The sequence below is a fragment of the Ambystoma mexicanum genome, chromosome 5q, assembly GCF_040938575.1.
Source record: "Ambystoma mexicanum isolate Mex_15411 chromosome 5q, UKY_AmexF1_1, whole genome shotgun sequence".
Lineage (NCBI taxonomy): Eukaryota > Metazoa > Chordata > Amphibia > Caudata > Ambystomatidae > Ambystoma > Ambystoma mexicanum.
In genome coordinates, this window is record NC_090933.1 from 1,092,422,229 (window position 1) to 1,092,450,082 (window position 27,854).

The 27,854-nt window shown below is 46.8% G+C and overlaps 1 protein-coding gene across 1 annotated transcript in view; it reads left to right on the top strand.

Moving 5' to 3' along the window:
• The window catches only part of SQLE (squalene epoxidase), a 322,632-nt gene that overhangs the window by 41,522 nt on the left and 253,256 nt on the right, over positions 1-27,854 (top strand). Inside the window, exons 2-3 of the mRNA XM_069621611.1 lie at positions 7,203-7,455; positions 18,633-18,813. Of these exons, the coding sequence (XP_069477712.1) occupies positions 7,203-7,455; positions 18,633-18,813 (434 nt within the window). The remainder of the gene's footprint in view (positions 1-7,202; positions 7,456-18,632; positions 18,814-27,854) is intronic.

Here is a 27,854-nt window from a genome sequence, read left to right on the forward strand (position 1 = left end):
GATCCCCAACAGTACTAACCAAACCTCGATGCCGGTCAGAGCCGCGTCATTAATTAAGGAAAGAACGCCGCTCCGACCTTGACACACTACACTAACCCGAGAGAGAGTGCAGCCACAGCGACCCCATATCATAGGTGCATACAGTATTAGAATCTCCTCCATGCCGGCCCTGACGCCCCCTGCAGCAGGACAGGAGCCGCATTATTAATTAAGGAACGCGCTCTGACATCGAGGGGAGAGAAGCCTATACATGCGTGCATGTGTCGAGTCAGCTGATCTTGCGAGAAGCAAGGTCCTCTTCTCTATCGGCATGAATCTGAAAGTATGATCGTCGGAATAAAAAAAAACATGTTGATGTTCGAAAGGAAACGTTAAACCGACCAGGTTAACAGGCGCCATTTAAAGGCAACAAAACACACGGATCAAAAGTAAAGAAAAAATAAAGTAAAGCAAAAAAACAAATCAAAATCACAGAAATCATCAAAAACACATCCAGCCTTTAAGTAAAGGCTGGGTCATCACGAAGCTTCTCCAGCCAGATTGTGGCTTCTTTTGGATCAGAGGTTACCTTATCTCCATCCGGCAGAGCAAGAGTCATTAAGTTATTTTTGTTGAGGTAAATCTTGATCTTCAGAACTTTTGCCAGATCTTTAGCACTTTTAAAAGATTTCCTCACTGCTAGAAATTCCCTTGGGTATTCTGGATAAACAAAAATCGGTTTCCCTTTAAAATTGGTGGAACCTCTAATCCTAGCAGCTTTCAATACATTTTCTCTTGTCCACAAAAAAAAAAAGCACACAAAAGTAGCCAGGATATGTCTAGGTTTGGAGCCAGCAATCCTCCCAAACCTGTATATTTGATCAATATCAGGATCACCAATAGAATCAACACCATAGCAGTCCTTAAATATTTGCAAAGTCAGAGGGATTAAGTTTTCATTGTCACGTTCAGCATTTTCTTCAATCCGAATCAGCCTGATGTTTTTACATCTCAGTTTCAGGTCCATTTCCAGATGTTTCTCCTTTTCCCTGTTCAGATCTGCCTTGAAGTTATTGTATGCTTTAAAACTTCCCGCTGTCTCAGAGCCCATACTGACAGAAGATTTTTCCAGATCAGTGACTCTAACATCCAGGTAAGACACTTTAGAATTGAGTTCTGCCATGGTGATTTTGACTTCACCGACATCTTGGGCAACTTGCAACAGAAGTTTATAGACATCTTGGGGGTCATTACAACCTGGCGCAAAAGGATACCGGGCACCGGTAATGACACCGGTGCCGGTAATCCCTTTGCGCCCTATTCCGAGGTCCCTTTGCGGGTCCTCCCTTAACGCCTGGTTTTACCAGGCGTTATGGACGGGACCCGCAAAGGGGTACCGGGGTCAATAACGGTACCGCAATTTGCAGTACCGTTATTGACGCCTTCCCTCTTCCCATTGAGCCCTATGGGGGATCAAATGGGAATGGGGAATGGCTTTTCAAATGGGGACTTACCGGCTCCTTTAAGATCGGAATAGACCGGTAAGTCCCCATACCACCAAGTCTGTGGCGGTACCGGTATTGGTGCTAGTCATGGCGCTAATAGCGCCATGACTAGCACCAGCCTCGGAATGAGGGCCCTTGTGTGCTAGGATTGTCTCCATCTCCAAAAGCTGCTTCTGCTTCTTAGGAATTGGATTATCAGGTTCTTGAATTTTCTTCTTTAGAGTTCATAATCTTCAATGAAATTTCATCAGGGAGAGGACACAGAAGTTGCAGGATGAAGCTGCTGCTTCAGAGACCAACATTCGGAATCGTTTTGACCTGATTTGGATTATGTGTTTCCACTGTTTTTGGAGTCTGACAAACTCCATAGGCATCTACTTTTTGTATGGTGACACACAGCATCCTTTAGATTTCTCATAAGGTTTAAATACCTTATATTATGTGAACTACTGTTCCCAAGAATAGTAAACTGAAATTGACTTTACTTACCTTTTCTCTTTGTAGGTCCAGCACACACCATTTTATGTGGGGTGCTGGGGGGTACCTATAAGCCCCATATCCTACATTCTCATGTAACATTGTTTATGTTACCCTCACTACTTTAAATGGCTGGTAGCAGTGGTTTAATGTTCCTACCATTGTGCTTTTCTACCACAGGCTGAATCCTCAGCTGCAGTGTAGCACCCCTGGCTGACCATTTTGTCAAAATGGCCCCGGTCTTCTTTTTTCGTCATTGTCTATTTGTGAGGTCTTTCTTGGATGATTTTACTCTGCGCCCAAGCCAGGTTTGATCCCTTTGTTCGTTCTGCCTTTGGTAGGCTTCAGTCCTGAAAACCGCCTCTGGCTCCAGTGTGTCTGGAAGGAAAGGAAGTAAGGGAGGTTCCCAAAACTCTCTTGTCTTTTGTCTCTAGGAGTGCCAGAATGCACCCAGTGCTGATTGGCTGGCTGGCTGTCCTTTCAGGACAGCAACCCTGCTGTTTGAGTGACAGCCTAGGCTGTGCATGAATGGGAGAAACCTGCTTAAAAGGCGAGGGTTTTGGGACTAGAGGCAGAGTCGACCACTGGGAAGAACACCCGATGAAAAAACCGTGAACGAAGCTTGCTGCATCCTCCTGTACCTTTGAATTGCCTGGTGAAGCCCTGCTGCTGTGCTGAAACTCCATTTTCTGTTCGACAAGAGAAGCTCTGGAAGGGACAACTTCTTCCCTTGGGATAGTGGAACCAACTAACCCCGGGATGAACTCCACTGGACCATCTTCCCCGACTCGCTGTACTTCTTTGTTGCTGCAGGAACCAAGTCCCAGGGGTCGAGAAATCTGTAGTCGAGTGCAACGTCTGTAATCCGTCCAGAAGCTCCAGGAGTCTCCTAAGGACCATACAGAAGCAGGACAACCAGAGCTTGAGCCCCCTCACCAGAATGCAGGACTCAACGAGTGAAGGAAGCCCAACCGGTATCCAAGATCTGCGGTGGAGCTTTTTACCACGCACTGGAACCGCGAAGTGCCGCTGATCCGAAAAGAGCATGTAGCTGCCGAAGACCTCCAAATTGCTGCCGCAGGAGTCCTCCAGACGTCTTCCCTCTTGTCCCCATGACTGAGGCTCAGGTACCCAAGAACTGCATCGCTGCAATAGGACAGAATCCAGCTGGACCGCTCTTCTTCAAACCAGAGTTACTGTTCAGACTTGGGATACTTACCTCAGTGTCTTTAGCTTTGCTCTTCTCAATTGAGACTTGCAGTAGCTACATTTGTTAGAGTTAATTGCAACTCTGCTTTCCACAAGTGTAACAGCTTGTGACCCTACACGTGATTTCTACTAAACTCTCTAACTTTGCGCAACACCTTTATTAACTAAGAAGTGCGTCTGCTCCATAGACTGTGCTCCAATTGACTTTGGCTGTCCTGGCTCTCTGCAGACTCTTCTAGTCCATTAACTTTGATATTTTCTGTCCTTCAGAGGTGATAACTTGTTTTTAGACTGTTATTGCTGGGAAAGGTTTTGTCTAGACTTCATTGCAAGATTTAAGTATACTCACATGCCCTGAGATACTGTTTAACATTTTTTCCTTCCTTTAACCTTTCCTTTCTGCAACCTCAGAATCTGCAAAGTGTACTAGTGATATATAAATGCCATTACTGTTCTTGTGAACAGAGTCACCTCCGGGTGTAGGAAGTGTGTAAAAAGCATCTCTAAAGAATATCCACTAAAACATATGCTGATTCTGGAAAAGTATTTTAAAGTATATTTGATTGTTACATGTATTGCCCTTTTTAAAGAATGCTTATTTAAAAATCGATGTTAAGTAAATAAATAACTACTTATAACTGAAACCTTGAGTATAAGTGTTACTTGGCTACTTGTATTTGCGAATTTCATTGCTACATCTCACATTTACCCCTATTGAGATAGGCCTGGCTGCTCAGTCACACTACCAACTTGTGCAGTACAGGCCTATACCAAAAGGTGGGTTACCTAATACCAAGTAGACAAGTGTTGTGTAGTCTCTCACAGTGTTACTACATCAATTCTTGCCTAACACTGATGGACCTCAGAGTTCATGTGACTGGCACACTGGTACAGTGCCACCCTCCCCACTACCGTGCCCGGCTGTTTATTTGGCTGACCGCCCTGCAGTTACCTCACCCAGTTCCGGGTGTCTTAATTCCCATATGATGAGTAAATTGAGCCTCTGCCCCCCTTTGCACACCCCTGTCATTGTGGTTACGTGTTTCATATTGGAAAGTTCCCAGATCCAGCCCGTTCCGAGGGATTTCCCACTACGTGTTTGTAATTGTGCCATTTTTGTCCCTCACCTACTTTAGCTAATCATAGAGCAATATTTTGGACCCCATTTACATCCAATGTTTCGTTACCCCCTACCATTCCCAGTGAAGTCCTGTATACAGTGTATCTGTGGCTCAGATTAGTTGTGTTATTCCCTTCTTCGTTACTCCCATAGTTGGTAGGTGCGTCCCCCTATCTGGCACTGAATTAGCACCTTTAACACAGTACTCTCAGTTTTGAGGCAGTACTTTATCTCTTTTTTTTACCTATGATCACATTCGGCATCAGCAATATACTTGTCAAAGCCCTCACTGCTGCACAGCCTCCAATTTCCCAGCAGCTGCTCATCCATTTTGCTGTGTATTTGTGGCAGCAGTCAGGTATCAATCTAGGAGATTAAGGTGTGAGGCACTGAGTGTCGTTCCAGCCGTAATCATAGAAACCCCAGAAGCGAACCCCTTACCTCCCCCTGGGCCTTGAGGCCCAGAGTGGTTTGCGGATGATCTCCAGATCTTTTTAGGGGACCCAGCCCACACAACATTGTGGGCCTCATTACAAGTTTAGGGGTAGCCTTGCTGGTAAAACCTGCAGGCTGCCGCCAACCTTGCAAATTTTTCCAGCACCCGCGAATGGGAAATTACCGGATCATTACAGCGCCGTCGGACCCGGTAATTGCCCATTCGCAGCCACCAGAATAAAATGCTCCATTTTCTTATTTGAGGCCCGGAGGGCTCAATGGGAAGGGGGAGGTCGAATGCACCAGCACCATTATTGAATGGTGCCGGTGCATCCTGGTCAGACCTGGCGGGCGGGAAGGCACCTGCGAACAGAACTTGTAGTTTGCCGCTCCGGTAACAACGGTACCGGCAAGCTTACCGGTACCGCTGTTACCGGACCGGCTAACTTATAATGAGGCCTCGTGTGTCATTAACATTCTGGAAAAATATGGACCATATGTCAGACCTCGTGTAAACTGGCACAAATATGTCCTGTTTCCATTATAGGGTGGGCCACTTACAATACCCACTGATGATAAATTAACTCTAGGATCTGTTTGGTCCAACTAAGAATACTTCATAGATTTTCTCACTTACAAACAATGCTTTTTAAATGTCGCTCCTGCCAACTGCAGTGTATCAGATGCAACTTGGCTGATTGTACTTTTTGCACACAATTTGGCAATGCCCAAAAATACAAAGGTTTTGGGATAAGATGGGCCTCATTACGAGCATGCCATGCTCACTACCGGCACCGCCTCCCGCGATTGGGCAATAACCGGCCCATTACGAGATGAATAGGCCGGTAATTGCCCATTCACGAGTGGTGGTATTGCCGGGCTCCTGATCCCCATTCTGCCCTATAGGGCAGAATGGGGGTGGGGAGCATGGAGGCGCCGGCACCGTTGATAATGTTGTTAGAGCTGGCGGGATGTCAGGAACCCGCAAGCAGAACTCGTAATGCAGCAGGATGGTATGAACAGTGCCGGTGCCTTACCAGCACCATTCATACCGTCACCGCCAGGGTCCTAATGAGGCTTAATCCACGATTATAGCCAATATGTTGCAGAGCGAACCCAAAATTATGTTTTTGGGAGTATCTGGAGACACGTCCTTAAATAGCTATTAGAAATTGTTAATTTCAACAGCCATAATGATAGCTGAACGGTGTATTGCTATTAATTGGAGGGTTGAAGAAAGTCCCAAAATCTCTAAATGGCAATCCGGGGTAGATTATTGTAAATAATTTGTAAAATTTGGTGCAAATGGGCAAATGATTTATTGTATTTACTTTGATCTAATTCCAACAACAAACTATGTATTGGATGAAACGTAATACAATTATGGTTCTCATTACGAGTATGGCGGTAAGGCAACAACAGCGCCAATATCGCTACTGGCACCGTTGCTACCGTACCGCCATACTATGAGTTATTCTCGTGGGTGCCCTTGCAGCCACCAGGTTTTACCGGGAGGCCGTACCGGCACCCGCAAGCAGAACTTGATGGTAGCAACTGTACCATTAATAACCGTACCGTTGCTACCACCCTCCCCATCCCATTGAGCCCTATGGGGCTCAAATGGGAATGGGGAATACGTTTTTCCGGCACCCAGAAAAGGGCAACTACCGGGTCCGGCAAGGTTGTAATGATCCGGTAATTGCCCTTTTCTGGATGCCGGGAAAAAAATCAATACCGGAACTACAGGCACGGCTACCGCCAGTCTCGTAATGAGGCCCAATGTGTTATAAAACATAAATTAGTTTGTGTCTGGAAAAGGCAGGGCAGGGATAGCAGAGGGCACAAGAGGCATCGGCCCTCATTACGACCTTGGCGGAGAACCATGGTGCTACTTGCACCATGGTCCATGGCGCTAAGCTGCCAACTCCGCTATGGTGGTTGGCGGACTTACCGCCCCATTCCGACCTTGGCGGGGCGGTAAGTCCCCAATCCCCATTTACCCTTCCCCATTCCCATTTTTGCCCCATAGGGTATAATGGGAGTGGGGAAGGCGTTAATTACGCCACCGTAAATTACGGTGGCGTAATTAACAACAAGGTCCCTTAGCGCCATGGATTTTAACGCCTGCTAAAAGCAGGCGTTAAAATCACCATGGCGCTAAGGGAACTCGTACTCAGGCGGAAAGGGGCGCCATGGTTTACACCGGCGTAAACCCCTTTCCGCCAGGGTCGTAATGAGGGCCATCATGTTTATTGTGCTTTTCATTCACATAAGTAACCAATTTGACTAAAGTACCAGATTACAAAAGTTTGTAAAAAAAAAACTAAAATGATGGAGGTATTTGGTAACCCTTAAGCAAGTGAATCCCAATATTTTGTACATTATGCTTTGCTACAATGTGTTATTTTGTGTGCTAGAAAGACGTTACGTGTTAAACTATACCTTTATTTTCTTTTGCTGCTTCCCATTATCCACAGATGAAAACAGGAACAGATGTCTCTGAGTCAACCCAAGCAGATACTACCACATCCACAACCAAAACATCTCAGAATGACCCAGATATTATCATTGTTGGCTCAGGGGTCCTAGGCTCTGCTTTGGCAGCTGTGTTGTCCAGGGATGGAAGAAAGGTGACAGTGATAGAGAGGGATCTGAAAGAGCCTGACCGGATAGTTGGAGAGTTGTTACAGCCAGGTGGCTATCATGTTCTCAAGGAACTGGGTCTTGGAGGTGAGTACACAAAAGAACACTTCCACAATCCAAATGTTCCTGTCATTTGTATGTTGTTTCATAGACTGTTATTGATTTCCTTGCTGTGCAGTACATTTGATTTGATTGCGTTCTTTGGGGCGCGCTACAACCAATATAAAGTGACCCTTTAGCTTTGCTTTCATTTGAATTTCTAAATTTAGGGCGATGTTCTATAACTAATTAAATTACAATCAAAGTGTATTTAATAATATCAATTAATAAGAGAAACTGTTTCTTGGAGTGGCACACAACACTGCAGCTCCTTCACATTGGTTGATGTGGGGCATATACATGAAGGTAATTTAGTTAGATACCCCCTTAGTAACGGAATACCCTCCCTCTGTTTCATTTTAGATTTACGAACTGTGTGAAGGTGGGACCAATGCCTACTTTGTGGTTTATATCTTTAAGGTTAGGCTGTGGCTGCTCTTTTCCCCCTTTTTACTACTTTGTGGCATTACTATCTAACTCTGGGTAAGGTGACAAGGAGTTTTTAGTGATTTGCAAGGGTGAAAAAGATTTCTGGAATATGAGACAGTGTGTAGTGCACTCTTCCATGGAAGAAATGCCCATACTACCAGTGATCTAAGTTATACTGAGTCCTACTCTTCCTCACCTCAGTCATTAATCGTGAGAGCGTCCCCTTCTCGTGACAGACACCCCAGGCTTCTCCCACATAATAAAAATTTTCTCTGACGGAGCCACCTAATTGGCTGGGCTAAGCTCCTTCTCTCACTGAGGAGCATTCAGGTCGGGACTCTTCTCTCGAAACACTTTGTGTTCAATACCAGGCTGGCTGGATGACACTATAAATAGTGTCATCCAGCCAGCCTGTATAGTTTGGGGGTGAAGTAGTACAGTGGAGGGAAATAGAACTAGGTCTCAATTTAATTACGGATAAGTAAATAGGACAATACCACATCCCCTGTTGCTCATGAGGAGATATCAAACTTTCACAATGATAGCTAATACTATAAAAGCCTGTACAATCGGACTCCAAGATGGCTGCCGTTCTGGAGACACTGTGAGACTTAAAACTACACAAACCTAAGCTGAATCCCCCTCCCCAGGCAAGATGTGGCAGCCACTGTGAAGCGCAGGCAGAGGCTCACCCTTGGTACTGAAACCGGTGGTCAGAAGCACCTAGAACCGCGGTGGGCGGCGAGTCACGAGGAAGAGAGCGGGTGGGCTAGAGAGTTGCGTTGCGGAGGCGGCCGCAGTGTGCACGGGCCGAGGAGTAGGCAAGTGTAAGGAACAAGGCCATCCCGGGCACCCGCCAGACCCCGCAGGGTTTAATCTCAGGGCCCAAAGGACACAGCAGGGGCGCCGGAGGCGCTGTGGCTGAGAAGGGGCAGGGAGAGAGCACCAGCGGGACCAGCCGGGAGATCGGAGCGCAGGAGAACGAGCGGGCCAGCCGGTCTGGGAGGGGCATCTAGGGTGGCCAACTGTCCCGGATTTTGCGGGATGGTCCCGCAATTAGGGACTCTGTCCTGCAGTTTGCAGAGTGGCTGTGCGGGATGCAGATTGTCCCAACTTTTGTCAGAACATCCTACCTCCAGCACAGCCACTCTGCAAACTGAAGTGGGCATGTACACAGCACGGCGCTGCCACCTGCTGCTTTCTTTCCCCCGGGCGGCTCTGCAGCCTTGGCTCCTTTTGAGCCTATAGGTCGAGCTGTAACGCTCCGACACCTGGCTTCATTCAAATGCTAATGCTTTGTTCTTGGAGTCGTGATGGTCATGTTAGCAGTTAAAAAACGTGACCATCAGCTCCCAAGGACAAACCATTTGCATTGCAATTAAGCCAGGAATTAAGAGCCATTAAAAATATTTACATTAAAAAAGGGGCGGGCCAAATGTGAATGACATGACGTCATCACCACCTTGTGGGCAAGCATCCCGCGAAAAACTATCAAAGAGTTGGCCACCCTAGGTGCATCCAGGAGCAGGAAGAAGGCTTAGCCCCCCCGCGAGACACGCAGCAGCCAGAGAGGCAAGTTTGGCCAACGTCGTAAAAGGCAGAGGAGCAGGGGTCCCACCAAGTGGAGTGCAGGAGCGTTGCCAGGAGGAGCAGGCCAGGACATGGAGAGCGAACGAGCGGAAGGAAGATCACCAGTGAGAGGGAAGTGTCCAGCAACGGGACAGGGAGCAGACAACAAGACACACAGTTAGCCCGGGCCCAGATCTCCTCCCCGCTAAACTTAGCTAACAATTATCTCCCCACCCAGCTGGGGTCCACGGAGCACTTTGGAGGCTCCAGAGCTAGAAGGGGAGGAGCGTGGTAAGCCTCATAAAATATTTGCATAGGAGGTCATGCTCAACGGGATCAGAACGAGGTTGGCCGAAGGGCCACTGGGGGTCTGGGCCAAAGAAGGGGGAGGACATAGCGGAAGCTGAGCCCCCTCAGAATAAAAAGAGCAGGGCAAAAGGAGCAGCAAGGGGCGAGTGGAGGAGAAACTGGGCCCCTGCCAAGGAAAAGGGAAGGCCTGACCAGCAGGCTCAACGGACTTAAGGCCCAGCTCGAGCTTGTTACACTCACCTGGCTCCCACAGAGGTGTCGATCGGAACTGGACAGCTGCGGTCTCCACCAACGTGACGCGTAGGGCCGAGATGACGTTTGCTTGGCCCGTAGGAATATTCTTCTGCAAATGGAGAAAGGGAATTAACCACCCGTGGAGTTGAGCGTAAATCCCCCCACCCCGCTGTTCTCCCCACAGATCACCTTTGATGTCCCCTCTTATAGTCTCACCTGATGGTTTGAAAAGATGAGCTCTCCATCCTGCATTGAGCGCAGGGGCGCGTTGATAACCAGTTGCTTCACTGGCTCGAAGGAATTGGTGAGTTCCAGAACAATTTTGACTCCGAGATTCCCGGCAAGACGCCGTAAGTATAAAGTTCGTAAGAGTTCAAATGCCTGACTTTCACTCTTGTCTGATTCCTTGCAGGTTGCAGCTTGACCCTAATGAAGAGTTCCTCGTGGCAACCGGTAGTATTCTGGTAAGGATTTGTATTTTCCAACACAGTTCGATAAAATAATGTCAATATGTAACCTGTTGCTTTCTCCCTTATTCAGGCGCTGAGAGAAAGTATGAAGTCTTGGGGAATAATACCTCTGGCGGTAAAATCAGGTAAGTCTATTGTGGTGAGGAGGGTTCCCCTTGTTAGTCCCTTTGTTTCACCTTGCGGTCCTTTTGTTTCCCCTTAGGGGCCAGGGTTCGGCGAAGATGCAGTGGAAGCTGCGCCGACCCGTGAAGAGGAATAGTACCCCCGGTGGTAAAATCAGGTAAGTCTATGGGGGGGTAACTAATATTCCTCTGTGTATTCCCTTGGCTCACCTTGCTGTTCTTGTCTTCTCCTTAGGTGCCGGAGTGCGGCGGGAACATGCAGGAGGATGCGGTGGAATGTGAAGATGCTGCGAAGGCCGGTGAGTTCAGCGTGGCGCTGCAGCAGGCGAGGCGACGCGCATAAAATAACTTCTTTCTTCCAGCTCGAAGGCGCGATGGTGTCGGGAATTCAGGTAAGGATTAAAGGAATTGCTCTTGTTCTAACCTTTTCTCCTTCTTTCTCCCTTTTTCTAGGAGCTCCAAACTCGAGGCGGGCGTGGCAGAAGGCTGGATGCAGACTTGCAGGCACGGTGAGCGTTACGCTGCTGGATGCAGAATAACGTGAAGCGTGTGTTGCTCTTCGGGCGTGGTTTAAATAGCCTCCAAAGTAGTCCCAGGTAAGTATTCCTCCCCAGCCACGCCCGAATAAAAAATAGTCCCTAAGTAAAATAGTCCCTTCCAAGCCTCTTTTGGCTTGGAGCTCTTGCAGCATAGTCTGCATCAGGTAAGTTTGCAGCATGGTCTGCATCAGGTAAGTTTTAATCTATGAGCTTGGCGCCTATGGCGCCAGGACTGACTCTCCATATGAGCCTGGCGCCACAGGCGCCAGGACTGGACCCAAATAGCCCCTAGCAGGGGTTGTTGGGCTTGCTTAGGATAACTTGATGCCTGCTTCCGGGGTTGCTGGACGTGGTCTGGGTCCCCGGGGGTAGGCATCATGACAAGCTTCACCTGCAGGGTTTACACCAGGGGGCAACGAACTTTGGCAGAGGGACAAGAGGAGAACCAACCCGGGAGGCCTCAATAGGCGGTTTAGAGCGGTCAACAACAACAGGAGCAACCCAGAAGAAAGCTGCTCCCCCAACTCCCGCTTAATGGGCATGCCAAATCATGGGAGGGGTGTCAATGGTTTAAGAGCTGCTAAGAAGAAGGAAGCGACGAAATAGAAGGAGCGAAAGGGGAGAGGTGACACCCAGACTGGCAAAACCGGCGTTCAAGTAAAAGGGTGATGCCAAAAAACAGAGGGAAGGAAGCCCACACCCCAGCGTAATGGAACAAGAGGGGGTGCGAGGGGCAACTTCAGAAACGGGGGAAGAAGGACGGAGGAGCTCTGCATGAGGCGGAAATGGGGGAAGACAGGAGTGAGGAAGATCCCCCTAGAGAGGGAAGCCAGGGGAACAGGGGGTAACACAAAGATTTATGGAGCAATGTTTCCAGAGCTTTGGGAACAAAATGGCGACCATGATGCAGAAGCAGCTTGAAAAAATGAAAGAGGATTTGACAAGGGAAATAAAATAAATCAAACGCAAGCTGCACGGCATTGAGGCTAGAGTCGATACCAAAGAGAGGGCACTGCAGGAAGTGGCTGAGGACAATCGTAAAATGGAGGAAATGATGGAGCCACTGGCCAATGCCACGCACAATCTTGAACTCCAGACGGAGGATCTCGAAAACAGGTCCCAGAGGGCTAACATTAAAATAAAATCGATGCCGGAAACGGTGGGAGACGCAGACCTACAGCAAACCGTTCAACACATTTTGTCATCCCTCTTAGACCTGTCGAACCCGAAGGAGATACAGGTGGACAGGGTACATAGAGTAGGCCAGAAGTGTAATGAACCAGGAGCCAGGCCTCGGAATGTGCTGGCAGCATTGCATGAGTACAAACAGAAGGAAAATATACTGAGGACGGCCAGACAGTCCGACGACCTCCAATGCAATGGTGCAGTGGTGTACCTTTACCAGGACCTATCCCAAACAACGCCGAACAAAAGAAGGCAGATGCGCCCAGTGACACAAGAAGGGGTCAAGCGCAACAAGAGGTATAAGAGGCCCTTCCCATTTGGCCTCCTGTTTGAGGTAGACGGTAAGCAGAGGAGAGTCACTACGTTCGAGGAAGGTGCAGAGATTTTGGGTATTGAGGCAGAAGCTATGTGCACAGAGGGCCTGGCCCCCATGAAGGACCTTTCTAAAAGGAAAGCTTGAGAATGGTCAACGCAGGAGTCGAGAAAGAGGCAGAGGAATAGGCGGGCTCAAGAGGCCTGAAACTTCTGGAGAAGGACACGCCACAAGAAGCAGATCCCGCGGACTTATAACCTCATGATTGAAGATAACAACAGAGTTATGCTCTCAGTAAGAGTCCCTGGGGAGGGGACTACACTCTGACAAACGAATCAATGGTGGTGGGGGCAGTGGTGGGTCCAAATCTTGGATCCCCTATGGGTCAGGAAAGACCTGCACGAGGGTTTACTGGAGGAGCAATGGTGTTCAACACCCGAGTTGGAAAGTCGGGGGGGTCAGAAGCCGGTTGAGTCCATCCAGTATGGGACAGGGGAAGGGGTGAGGGGGAGGAGATAGTGGAGGGGGGAGCCTGGTTCGGAATCAAGTCTGGAAGGGGGCAGTAGCTACTTACATATCAATGGCTAAGGAAACAACGATAAAAGTCCTCTCACTGAATATCGAGGGGCTAAATACCCCACTCAAAAGGAAAAAACTAGACCAATATCTGGCGAGGGAGGCCCCTGACATAATAGCCCTCCAAGAAACTCACATACAGGCAAGGGATAAAAATAGGCCCAGGATAAGGGGATATAGCAGAATCCAGCAAGCCAATGAGTAAGAAAGCGGGCATGTTAATAGCCTTGAGAAACAATCTCGAGCTTACAATACCGGAGGTCAGCAGGGACAATACCGGCAGGTACGTGGCAATGATTTGCCAGGGGAGAGGTTCTAACAAAAGCCTTGCTGTATGCCCCGAACGCGGGGCAAGACCACTACATACAAAAAATTGTTCAAAAGCTCAAAGGGTTCGCCAGAGGGAATATAATCTTCGTGGGGTACTTTAATCTCTCCTAGGACCCTGGGAGGGATAGGAGCGCAGCGACTTTCACCGCACAAAACAAGCCTTCCAAGGAATTAAAGGAGATGATGGAAAATCTTGCATTGGTGGACGCATGGAGGGCAAAAAGAGGGGAAGCAAGGGGGTACACATTCTATTCCCATGTGCACAGATCAGCATCTTGGATCGATAACATATGGGTTTCATGCCTCCTATTGGGTAGAGTGTGGGAAGTGGAAGTGGGGGCCATCACCCTGTCGGATCACGCGCCCATCACCATTTCATTCACTATGCCCAGCCGACCAGTGGGTTTATGGAAGTGGAGATACCCGGCACATGTCTTTAGGGACCAAGTCCTTAGGGACGAACTGAGGGAAGAGATGGACCAATACTTCTTCCAAAACAACGAGACTCAGGGCGTGGATCCGAGAATTATTTGGGACGCCTTTAAGGCCACAATTCGGGGCAATGTAATATCAATAAAAACCAAGCGGGAGAGGGAACTGAGGCAAATGGAGAGGGATTTGGAGGAAAAACTTGAAATGCTCACTCTCCAAATGGCAACTAGGACCACGGGTGAGGTGCGAAAGGAATACAGGACCGTGAGAGGTAGTTAGACACGTTAATAACAAGAAGAGCGAAAAGGGCGCTTGTGCATCTGAAACAGAAACACTATGCGAGGGGCAATAAAGCGGATAGACTACTGGCTAGGTTGCTCAGAGTGGAGGAAAAAGAGAGGACCATCCTGAAAATTAGGACTGCTAAGTGGAAAGAACGATCAGATATTAACTCTATCAAGAGGGAATTCGCAGTGTTCTATGGGAAGGTGTATAGGTCAGAAAATTCGGAGGGGACAGAACTGGAGGAATATCTAGAGGGATGCCAGCTACCGAAGATAACGACCCGAGATAGGGAGATCCTAGAGAAAGAGATATCTAGAGAAGATCTCCACCTTCTCAGGTGGAGATCGTGAGGCTGCGCTCCCACCCCTGTCGTACCCTGGGCCGTGCCATGTGGGGGCCTCGACACTAAGGGTGGCCCCTGCTGAGGACCATTTTGGAAAATGACACAGGAAGCCCTGCATATCTCTGACACCCCGTATCGGAGGAACGTCCCGACATATTTTACCCTTTTTCAACCCCTTGAGTCCACGTTCCATCCACAGCATTCACACTTCGCTCCATGCTTGGTGCACCTCCCCCTCCAGCTACCAAAATGAGAGGCAGGACCAGTTGGCTGAGTGGAAGTAAAATTGCCATAGCAAACTTTATAAACATAAATAAAGTCAGGAGTTATCTTACAGCTGTTCCGTTTCATCGCTACCCTCAGGATTCTGCGCTGAGAGTAGCATACTATACCCCCCCTTCAGGTCCAGCGGACCCGTTGGGGGACCCGTCCCTCCCTATTCGGCCCTCTCTACACCTGGCCAATTTTTTTCTTCACATTTTCTTTCTTTTCTTTTCATTGTTCATTTCAATTTTCCATCATGCAATTCATCTTGTCATTTTTCATTGCTTCACTCGCTTAGCTCCTCACTTGCACCCCTTCTTCATTCCTTTCATTCCCCTCCATTACCCTCTCTTTACCCCTTTCCCCTTTCCCCTTGGTGTTCTCGGTTTTCCTTGCCATCTTCCTGCTCTCCTTTGAGTTCTACCCTTACCCTGAAGTGACTCTCCCCCATCCCTCAAACCCAGTGCTGACCAAACTACCCCGCCTTTAAGCGCCTGCCCTCAAGCCTCGCATTTCGCAGCTCCTTCCCTTTTTGCCAACAGTTCTGTACCGAGGCCCGTCCCCTTTAGCAACCTTCCCCCCAGCTCCCGTTATCGATTCCTCTTCCCCCTTCCCCCTCATCATTCCCTTTCCCAGGTCTGTCCTAAAGTCTTCCGAACCCTGCTCCTCATTTGCCCCCTTCCAACGGCATTTCAAGGTCCTCATACTAGGCCTTCCCAATTATCTACCTAAGCTGAAGCTTCCACTCCCTCCTATCCCGCCCTTTCGGTCCCTCCTTTCCCGGTTTCCTTATCCATTCCCACCCTACCCCCAATCTTTGATTCCACTAACTTCCCAGAGCCCTGTTTCCCTCACTCACTTCTTTCATCTCCCCCCCCTTGTTAGGATTTGTTGTTTACTCTCCTTCACCTTCGATACACTCCCCAACTCCCCCCGCCCCTCACGTTTTGGGCTTGGAAGGTCTTCCAAGCCCCCTTACCCTCCCCATTTACATGGGCCTCCCCTCAGTCTAATACTCCTGGGAGACGTTATTTCTAAGCTGATGGCTGTGCAGTGCCCTTGTGGTAGCCGCCAGTACTTTCTGAAGGGAACGCCCTGTAACATCCGCTGGGCAAGCCTGAAAGAAAAAACATATAATCATAACAACAACCGAATGAAGGGTTGCTGGAAGGGCGTCACTAACAAAGGAACAGGATACAGGATTCTTTCTAAGCTGATGGCGGTGCAGTCCCCTTGTGGTATCCGCCAGTATTTTTCTTAGGGAACGACCTGTTACTCCACCATGACTCTCTTCGGGTAACCAGCGACAGTGAGTCCCCCCAGTCACCTGATCGCCAGTAGTAAATGTCCCTGCTGTGCCCCATTCCCTGCCCACGCATCGACATTCATTACACACACACAGCAAACAAACTGGCTCCCGGCGGCGCAATGATTTGTGTTGGGGGTCCCCGACCCTCACCCTTGCGTGATGGCGTTTTGGGAAATTGCTGCTCGAGCATGTCTGGGCACCATGGCAGGAGGACCTACTGTCATAGACAGTGGCATGCTGGACTGAGGTCTTCCCTTGACTGTGAGGTTCCTTTTATTAGAAGGCCCCCCTGCAGAGGGCGTGTTGGGACCCTTATCGGCCATTGTGCTCCGTTCTACGAGGGCCCTCGCTTGTAGGCGATGGCATAGCGATATTACATTCTGTGATTGCCACTAATTTTGTCGCCCTCCTCCCCCAATTACTCCCCTCAAGCCTTGTTTATTTGCGCCCACGCCTTCTAAGGCATCCTTTATATCCGCTAAAATCACCCCGACCTCGGATAAGTGCACTTTGTATGTCCCAAAGCAGCCCAGCATTTTTAAATTAATCAGTGTGTGCTTAATGCAGCCCATGGCCATAAATGGGGGTTTTTGAAGCAGGAACCAGTCTAGTACAGTTGAGGCAGTGGTCTCCAACTTGGAGGCTTGACAGGGATGGGGGGAAGGTGCTATAATTAAAATTGGGGGGGGGGGGGTTATGATGGCTAGACAACAGCTTATAATTTCCGTTGTAAACCTTGAATACCACTGAGTTAAGGTGTTTACGTAAAATGGTGTCGTCGGGTCACTTCACTTAAAATTACATAATTTGCAAATACAACAGAGACAACATTCCAAATTGCATAATTTTTTTAACATATGTCTAGGGTCGTGGGTAGTGCGCGTGGTTGAATGCTTTATCTAGTGCCCAGTATCAACCAGGACGGAGAATCGCCCGTCTGGATGAACCTGTTTGCTGAGAACATCCCATTTAGCACCTTCTTGCTTTGAAATTCACTGCCCCCGGGCCTGTTAACGGCAGCGATATCACGGGTTCGTGTTAAGCGTGAATAATTCATTCAGGCCTGTTGTTCGCTTCGAATTCCGGTGCTTGAAATTGAAGTTAAATAGATGCAAGAGGAACATCGATGGGCTGTGCAAACCGGGTACTGAGGGAAAAGGCTCAGCGCTCTTACTTTTCTTGTTTGCTCGTGCTCGAGGCGCTTTACAAACACCAAGCAAAACAAATGAAAAAGGACAGTCTGAACTGTTACATTCTTACAATGCAGCCGCAGACATGCTGGGAGCAGGATGTGGCACTTGCATTGCTATTCCATAATTCGCAAAGTCTACCTATCATTGGCATGGCCATCGGTTGGATAGCCTTACCAACCACTCTGTACTCTCGGTATCTTACCATTATTAGCCACACAGTTGTCCAGTCAGTGCAAGCCCACAGGTTCATGCACACAAGAGCAACTTTTTAATTTTTTAAAGTTGCACTGAGTGTCTGCTTAACATCACCCATGGATCCGACAGGCCCTTGTTAAAGTAATTACAAAGGACAGTTGTTCTCAGCTGCTGTGTACTGCCGCTTTTCTTATTCACATACCAACCCCAAACTGCCCGTACACAGATAAACTCTGGGGAGGGGTAGCTGATAAAGGGGGAGTAAAAAGTTAACATTACGTGATTTGTGCTACAAGGAGCAAGAGGTGATGCCAACATATTTATAGTCCAGCGACAAGGAAGCATTATGGTGGGGGCGCCAACATGTATGATATCAAGAACATGATGCTATTATTCTAAGGGGCCAATTTGATCTTAGAGTTATCCACAGAGTGCCTGTCAATGACCAGGTGCAAATCACATGATGAGGCCGATGAGGTGGGTAACATTCCAGGTGATGCACCAATCCAGTACTGGCAAGTATGTTTGCTCTGCAGTGTAGTGTAGCAGTTAATAAGGAGTGCATTGAGGCATACCATTTTGGGTAGGGGAAAGATATGGGCACACAAGAACCTTGAAACATTTAGCAGCAGCACTGGATACCATCAGAGTCACACGAAAACCGGAGTATACAGCACCTTGAGTGAGGATTGAGTTGTTACTCTATTTGTTTATTTCAGTCTTTGGTTGGGGTGATATGTTCCCTCATGGACCCTTTGCAGCTCTGAGACTGCCAACTGCAGGTTGAAGTGGAAAATCCAACAGCATCATTGAGTAATTTAGGACACCATACTCACCAGGTTGGTCTGTGGTGTATAACGTCTCTGAAGTTGCCCAATGGATAGTTCTTTGATTGGTGGGCTGACCATTTGTTTGAGGGTTGGGAGTGCTGCATTGTTGCCACTTGTATGAAATGATGGTGATGATTTAGTATTTATATAGCGCTTTCGCCAAAGTGCTGTACATAGAACATGTGACATTCAATTAAATATGTTATTTTCATGAGTTTGACTGCCAATTGCTTTGCAGATGCGGTGGAAGGACTTGATTCTCATGTTGTTCATGGGTATGTGATACATGATATGGAGACAAATTCAGAGGTTGAAATCCCTTACCCATTATCAGAAGACAACCAGGTGCAGTGTGGGAGAGCATTTCATCATGGTCGTTTCATCATGGGCCTTCGCAGGGTTGCAATGGCTGAATCCAAGTAAGGCTTCATTTATTCTGTATCCATTATTGGTCACAGAACATGCATACGAAAAAAAATGATGAATTTATTTGAGCCTGTGGGATAGCTCACAGTCAGCGTTCTTGCCTTGGAAACAGAAGGAGACGAACATAAAATGTGATTTAAATCACCAATACAAATAGAATAATCATTTGGGAAGCAATCTCTTTTAAATCCTTGATTTCCCCTATGTTAGTGGGATCCAACGTCCAACCTTATTCACCTTTGCTGTAAATTGTTGAAACATGTTTGCCTGCCCTTCAGTATCTAGCCTTTTGCGCAGACACAATAGATCATTATGTGCTCCCACTCCCTCAATCACTTTCTGTGCTCTGTCTATCTCTTTCTCTCTCTTTCTCCCTCTGTCAGAGTTTCAGTGTCAGGTGCATGTTTGCTGAATAAACGTCAGATGTTGTGTCTTGAAGGGGGACAACTGTGTTTTTATGTTTAAAAATAGAAAGAGAGCAGGGGTGACAGAGGTATCCCCTAAGTTGGGTACCAGTTTGGTATTTGAAAGAATGCATTGTCATGTGTCCATCAGGAATTTGCCATCACACTTCTGGTGCATTGCCCATATGGGTTGAGGTCACTCTCAGATTGCCTGGCTAGTTGTCAAAAACATATGTGGCATTATCTATGTGGATTCTTATTTTTAGAATGCATGTTGGTGTAAGAATGTCCCAACATTGTGACTTGATTTCGTACATAAGGGAGCATCACTGTGCATTTTCCTTGTTTTGTCTCATTGGTGATAGGGATTTGTCATACTAGAGTATCCTAGTTAAAATGATCGGGTCTCAAAGGTGAGATTGTGGGATGCAGCTTTACTTGGTAATAGGCTGGCGTTAAATCCATTTTGGTAAAGATCTTTGAGTATGGCAGTGAGCACATCACACCCATGTTCTGAAGCATGTAGTGTTTGACAACCATGACTCTATTCAGTTGTCGCAAGTCCACATGCAGCCTCACATCCATATTGGGTTTATGTGCCACCACAAAGGGTGATAGCCATTCCACTACATTTGTTCATGCAATTATTCAGGCATGGCACAACGTGTGTGACTTTCTCTTCACTCTGTTTGTGAGGCCAATGAGAACAGTCATCATTTTAGAAACAACCAGTGCTGTGCCCTCGTTTAGCATGATGCACTGCACAAATCACACAAACACCCTTTTTTATCTACAAATCCATTATGGTAATCCACCTGTTAGTGGTACATTCATGCATTTTCACCTTCTGTCTGCATTGGGGTCTAAACACATATGCATTTTCTTTTGCTTCTTTCATCCCAATAACAAGGCTCCTTTCACTGACAGATACACGTTTGCACAATCCTTCTGGCACTTGAAGCATAGATAGATAGCCCTCAAATTTGGCATAATTTGCATTTTTATGCCATTCACTTATACCCAACAGAATAGATTCACAGCTTTCCCTATTAAATGTATCATTAGAACATCACATGTTCACTGTCACCTTCATCCGAGGGTCAAAGATGCCCTTCATCAATGTCCATTTTTACACACGTGTCCTTCATGCCACCTGTAAAACTCTTGCAACAATGGGTGAAGTTGACTCAATTGCATGTAGCCTTTCTACTAAAACAACGGCTGGTGTTCGCTAGGTGTGACTTGCTGTCACACATAAAGCATGCTTTACTAGTCCATCAATGTAGGTCTGTGTTGGTCTCTTTAAGAGATTTGTGGGTTCCCTTCGAGCCCCTTTGTTCAGCATATCTACCTTTAGCATGTGCTTTGCCCAGCCTTTCTTTCCTGCTTTGTACAAACATTCTACGCATGCCATTGAGTGCTTAAACCTTTTTGTCAAATGTATGACCTTGCCCAATGAGGGGTCATCCTCTAGCCACAGCTGCTCCCTTGTCCTGTTATTCAAAGAACAACCATGAGGTAATCGTTTATGCTCTCCTCAATTTTATCTTCAAAGTTGCAGGACAGGGCTAATTGTGGCTAAGAGCTCCTTTGGTTACACAGAGTCCTCCACAGTCTCACCCTGCTCCTGTTCCTAGATCACAGTATTTTCCAGAATGGTGCTAGTTTTAAGATTAAAGTGCAGATTGAAAAGGTTGAGCGAGGGGGCTTCTTTGTTCTTGTTCAGGTTTCAAATTCTTTTTTCAAACAATTCTATGTGAAATGATGTAGCCTGTTATGGATATAGAAGTATCTATTAAGGCTTTCTTTTATGTAACATTCACAATGTATGTGGTGCAATCTGATAAATAAATGTCAAATATAAATATGGGATTAAAGTGCACATCTAGGTAGTTTAGATCAACTTCAAATTAATTCAGGGTATGATATCCCAGTTTCTTTCTGTCAGTTTGGGGCGTGTGTCGTAGATCTTCTCCCTCTCATATGCCAAACAGTGCATTAACACAGATACCTTCCTGCCAGGGCTGAGCGGGGACCCACATTTTACTTTTCGGTTGCTTCTCAGTTCTGTCCTCAGTCTATTTTCTATTTTCTTGAGACTACAAGCTGGTGTTGTATCCAACCAAGCCTGATTTGCCAAGACTAATGTAATTGGACGGCACAAATTTGACCATAATTATTCACGGCTTATGGAGGGAATGCTTGTTTCCCTAAGACGAGTAGTGATGATGTACCCTGTCAATTAATGACTTTTTATGCAATCTGATTTTCAACAAGTTCTAAGAGAACTCAGGCGATATGTAGCTGTTAATCTTCTTTAATGGTCTAGACACTCTGAACCGCTTAATGGTGCTTCAGCTATCCGCAGTTCAGTGTGTTTTAGAATTATATCTACTTACAGTAACTGTTTATTTGAAATAATCTATAAATTTTTGTTCACACATTGTTTTTGTATAGCAACTTTAATTACCTATGGAGCTTATATTTTTGTTAGCGGTCCGATCGTAGATACGTGAGTAATCATGCTTGCACATTTCAAATTTCCAATGTGAAGTGATTGTTGGAAAACAACCAATTTACCAAGGGATCAATGGCTAATATTGTTACGTGTTGAGATGAGCCTTTTGGGAAAGACAGATCACCCTAGAGCCTCAAGTGACAGGAACAACTTTACTGGGTTCACATATGGCAGGTAAGTACATTAGGGTGCAAGTACAGTACATTTAGGACAAGTCCATGCTAAAAGAGACATCCACTGGTCCCCCACTACTCAAACTCCAGATCCCAACTGACTCTGATGGAATCCCCAGGAGCCTTGCATCATAACATTCTACATAGACCCAACACTCCATACTCTGACACACACACAGGTTAGAACCAGCTCATATAGATCACAACACATCTCCCCCTTATATAACAATACACACTAGAGGAAGAAACAGAAGGAAAAATCGCCAATGAAATTTGTAACAACCACAAAAATGTTACTATCCTTCTAAAGCCACCTACCAAGCAAACCACTCCGTGCAACAAATCTCTCCCCCCATTGAACCTCTGAATAGCTAACCACATAGCTATGCCACCACCAGAACAATCAACAATCCTATAGCTAGCCTACTATAGAACTCAGACCAGGGAACCAGCCCACCAACTGACTCAAACCCAAAAACAAACCAAACACACACCACAAACCATCCTTCTCTGCCAACCATTGACGAAATGTGCCAAGACACAATACAGGGTTCCAAACCCCACTAACAGCCTAAAGCCAACAGCGGGCATCCAAATCCTGCTCACCAATTGCCACACACACCAGGCATCCAGATCCCGCTAACCAATTGGCACTACAAAACCGGGCATCCACATAATGCTAACCAATTGGCAACACAAGCCGGGCATCCACATACCGCTAACCAATTGGCACCACAAATCCGGGCATCCACATCCCGTTCACCAATTGGCACACAAAACCGGGCATCCACATCCCGCTCACCAATTGGCACACAACACCGGGCATCCACATCCCGCTAACCAATTGGCACCACAACTCCGGGCATCCACATCCCACTAACCAATTAGCATCACAACCGGGCATCCACATACCTCACACACTGCACCACACATTCCCCCACACACACACCAATTGGGAAAATTCGGCATTAAATGTGGTAAACAAGGGTTATGCACCACACTTGAGTCCAACATTTAAGCTTGCAAAGTCCTTCATTGTCGTTTACCTGTGTAAAAATGTTTGGTTAAAAAAAAAAGTGCAAAGCAGAACACCATTCAAATTTAGCTTTGAAATTCAGCAAGTCACATAGTCATCAGAAAACCAATGAGCACACATTTTGGCACCACACATCACTACCACATCTGGCCTCAAAACATGCCACCATTATTGCCAAACACACGCCATCTCTTTTGGCACCACACAACCCGGGAACTGCATCCCCCACAAAAATATGTGCCATTAGACACCATACCCTGCACCACAAAATACCACACGCTGAATTTTGAGACCAACATCTTATCTTTCCTTTTTTTTCTTTTTTTTTTTAAAGCTCAAGATAGAGAAGTCTCTTGTCACTGACTCTAGGAAATATCTAGCCATAGAACCAAACTGCCCCCAAAGCACACAGAATCAGGCCTCACAACGTGTTCATTGCAGCACCTCTTCAGCAGATACCTTTGCAATCCTACTTTATAATAGGTCGGTGACGAGACCAACCCCTTGCTACAGTTGACCTCAACCTCTTGCAAGAGAACATATGCTCCAACAGAACTTGATGACATTAACCCGGCAGCAGCACAACTAGTGCTATCAGAAAGAAAAAGCACAACAGCAGTTACAGGACACGTTATAGACGAACAGACCCAGTACATGAAACTGTTCACGTAATATTCTCACTACTTTGATGATCCGATCCATGTCATTTTCCCTTGCTTTGATGATTCGAACGAAAACCGTCCGATCCGCGTCATATTCTCTGCTTTGATAATCCGAACTGTAATGTCCTACTTTTATTATTATTGTTATTTGTTCAGAGGAGCAGTCCTCTGTTTATTGCAGTTGCTCGTGGGCTGCGTCCCACGTGATTAAGGAGGCGGGGTTACCGCCAACGAGTTCAGTTCACGCTTGATTAAAGACCTGTTAACACGCACCTGCCTCCGATCCTGATTTATTGACTGCGTTTATTATTGACCACGATTACATGCGATTGTACGCTGCCCAACAAAGGTATGCAGTGAATATTCAAGAATGGCGATGAGGTTTTCGTGAAACGGCGCCGGAGCTAGAAGGTCCTGCCAGTCACCCGACACTGACTCGAGGACTCCATCTGCCTAATTTGCAGCACCGGAGCCGTTTACGACTCACGCGGCGCAAGCATCCGCACAAGTAAGAAGCCCCGATTCCATACGCAGTACTCGGTTGAGGAGACAGAATCCGGCAACTCATGTGTTACGCGCACCACGTAATACACGTGGAGTCCAGCCACAGCAATATGTGCGCACCCGGCACACAGTGAAGAAACCGTTATAAGCAGATTCCTAGCGGATGTCAACACGCTCCACAAGAAATCATCACGGCTGCATTTCCAAGGACCAAACACGTGTGCAGGCATCAGAAAACGCATGCGTTCTCTTTTAAAGTTGACACGACAAACAAGGCACTGCCAGCGGCAGTAAGAAGGCAAACATGTCTGAAGACAACACAGACAGTGGAATTCTGAGCCCCTCCTCCAGCTCCACACCTCGGCAAGCCGCTAACAAAGATGACAGTGGCTCAGAATCCTTACAACTACAAGCTGTGCCACCATTCGACATGTCAGACACCAGCAGCCTCGCCCCCAGATGGGCCAGATGGCTCAAGGAACTGCATATCCACATAGACGCGTCAGGGGTAAGGGAGGAGCGTCAACTCAGAGGTATACTACTCCATTCACTAGGACCAGTAGTACGGGACATCGTTTTTGAAATGCCTGAATCTACCACGAACACTTTTCAAGGCATCATTGATGCACTAAATGCCTACTTCGCACCCTTACGAAATGTTGATTATGAACGACACATTTTCCACACATCTACACAGGACAGCAGTGAAAGTATGGACAATTTTGTAATGCGTTTAAGGAAAAGAGCAAAATTTTGTGATTTTGATATATATTCAACGGATGAAGCAATAAAGTCCCAAACCATTGCTGGCTGCGCATCACATGAGTTCAGAAAGAAATTACTTCAAAAAAGCAGGTCACTGGAAGAGATACTGCAACTCGCACGAGCAGACGCCGCCCTCATGCAACAAACGGAATCACTTGATAACATCAAAATCACGCAGTCTGCTTCCACTGCATCAGTATGCCCCATCAGAACATCGAGAGACTCATATCCCGCTGAACAAAAAAATGTTACAGGTGCGGTTTCAAATTTCCACATGTAGGTCCATGTCCAGCCATCAGACACAACTGTGACAAGTGCGGAGGCGAAATCCACTTCCAATCTGTGTGCAGAAACGTCAACTTCTTCCAGCCGACTGATATGAACAGGGACATGAGGAGACAAGACCGAACCTCGACAAGAGAAAGTTCGAGATCTCGCAGGAGGCAGTCGCCTGCAGCATCCAGACACCAACCTCAAAGCTCATCTCACGACACGCCACGAGAGGAGAGAAAGCAGGAAGAGAGAAGAGACTACTCAAGCCGTCATACCTGCGCTGGACAAAACTTTTGCTGACTACGGCATCCCCTCACAAGTCAAATCTGATAACAGGCCCCCCCTTCACGAGCTATGACTTTGCTATGTTCGCAGAACACCTAGGCTTCCAACATCACACGGACACACCACTGTGGCCACAGGCAAATGGAATGGTGAAACGTTTCATGGGAAACCTTAAACGCACGCTCCAGATCTGGTCCATCACAAATGGGTCATTCATGCAAGCCATCTGTACGTTACTACGAGAATATCGGAATACACCACATAGCTCAACCGACGAATGCCCATCAATGCTAATGTTCGGACGTGTCATCAGAACAAGGCTTCCCCACTATGCACGAACCAAGGATGATTCCACGCACATACAGAATGCCAGAAGCAAAGACCAGGAAAGCAAGGACAAAATGAAGGAATACGCAGATGCCAGAAGACCGACCAGACCTAGCATCATTTGCATCGGTGACCAGGTATTAGTACGACAAAACCAAGTCACTAAGGACATGCCTGCCGTCAAGGCAGACCCCATGACAGTGACTCACATCCAAAGGTCGATGGTAACGGCTTCTAGCCCCCATGGCACAATCACCAGGAATTCATCCTTTTTCAAGGCTTTCAACTGCACGGACACCCCTGTCAGCACCTCAATGACACTGACAGATGATTCGTCAGATGAGTACTCTGAATATCATGAAGAGGAAAGAGACGCTGATGATAGTGGCAGTGAAAGTGACGGCACTCCAGTGAAACTGGCCCCACCGGCGCGCAGCCCATCCAAGAGGGTCATCCGCAGACCGACGAGATGGATTGAAGAGTTCAATTGAACAGTGTTGAAGTATTTGTTCAAGGAGAGGGGAGATGTAATGTCCTACTTTTATTATTATTGTTATTTGTTAATATTAATATTCAAAACGCACAACACCCGCCTTCGCTTTTCTATCCAATCCAAATCACTGACGTTTAGAGCATGTTGCAATTGCTTTACTTTCAATTCCTAGTAATATGCAGTTTCGTACTTTGAGTCATTATTGATTATGGGTTTTTACTTTTTTCAATGCAACTCTGATTTCCATATATAAACATATGACGTCACCCTTAGAAAGCGTGTCACGCCGTGCGCACAGACGGCAACGGGCGCGTAACGTCACAAGCATAGGAAACATCACAGAATCCAGTATAACCAGTGCTTGTCATTGGGCCGGCTCTCGGCGGATCCGAGATCCGGCACCAGATGTGTAACCGGATCTCGGGATCCAGCCAGAGTCATCCGCCCAAACCCATGAATCACATTGGAATTTTTAAAAAAAATGGAAAAAAAAATGCCTGCGACTGCAGCATTGCCTTTTACCGCCGGTGTATCGTCACTTTTGGTATGTGTCAAAAAATCCTACCCTGCTGACTGAGCATGCGTGCGCATGCTCAGTCATTACTTAACCGGATAGGATTTTTTGACACCAGGAAAGTGGTGTGCCTGTCTTTCTGGAGTCCCGGGGGTGTAATACATTTATCTTTGAGAGCCAGGCCGACTCAAATAACAGAGCAAAGTGAAGCTGTGTCAGGAGCGACTCCAAAAGGGACGGAAAGAGCACGAACCCAGCGGACGAAAGAACCTGAACCCAGCGGACACTTTGTTTTATAAGCTCCCAGGATTCTAGTAAGCTGTGTGCAATGTGCAAAACATATTAAATAATCCATAAAAATGTATATGTATGTGTATGTGAACTAAGTGCATAATTAAAGTGATAATAATGCATTTCGTTCGCATACACGTACATATTCGTGATAAGTCCTGCTGATTGCGCATGCGTACTCATGCTCAGCGTGTGCAGAAAGCCTGAATACACAGTGCGCTCTGCGTGCATCCCTCAATCAGCCTCAAGGATACAGGTCTCTGTGTACAGCTCCGAACCTGCGCGCTCAAGCCTTCACAATAAACACAAAGCTTTTCCATATCACACAGTCCTGCTTTTCCTTCGTATTTGCATTCTGTGACTTGGAGCCCTTTATACATTTATAATGGGGAGAAAGCAAAACTGTAGTATCAAAATGCAAAGAAGAAAACGTACGACCAGTTTACGTTGGGCAACTTCAGATCGTGTTTATATAGTACACCATGTGGGTGTCTTGAGGCAGTAGGCCATTAATGTCCATCGTAGTATATGATGGTTTAATTATAGTAACGAAAGTCTATTACTGATGCGGGTTCAATGTAAATGTCGACACCTATTAATGCTTGTTATATGTACAGCACGAATACATTGCTTATATCATGTTATAACACTGATTTGTATCTGCAACATAGTAATACCGCTATGATACGTGTCATTTATAATGTGCTCAAATGCCATTGCACATTGCGCTCGCGGTATCTAATAAATAGCACTGGTAGGACTTAAAGAAATGTAAACATCTGGCACACT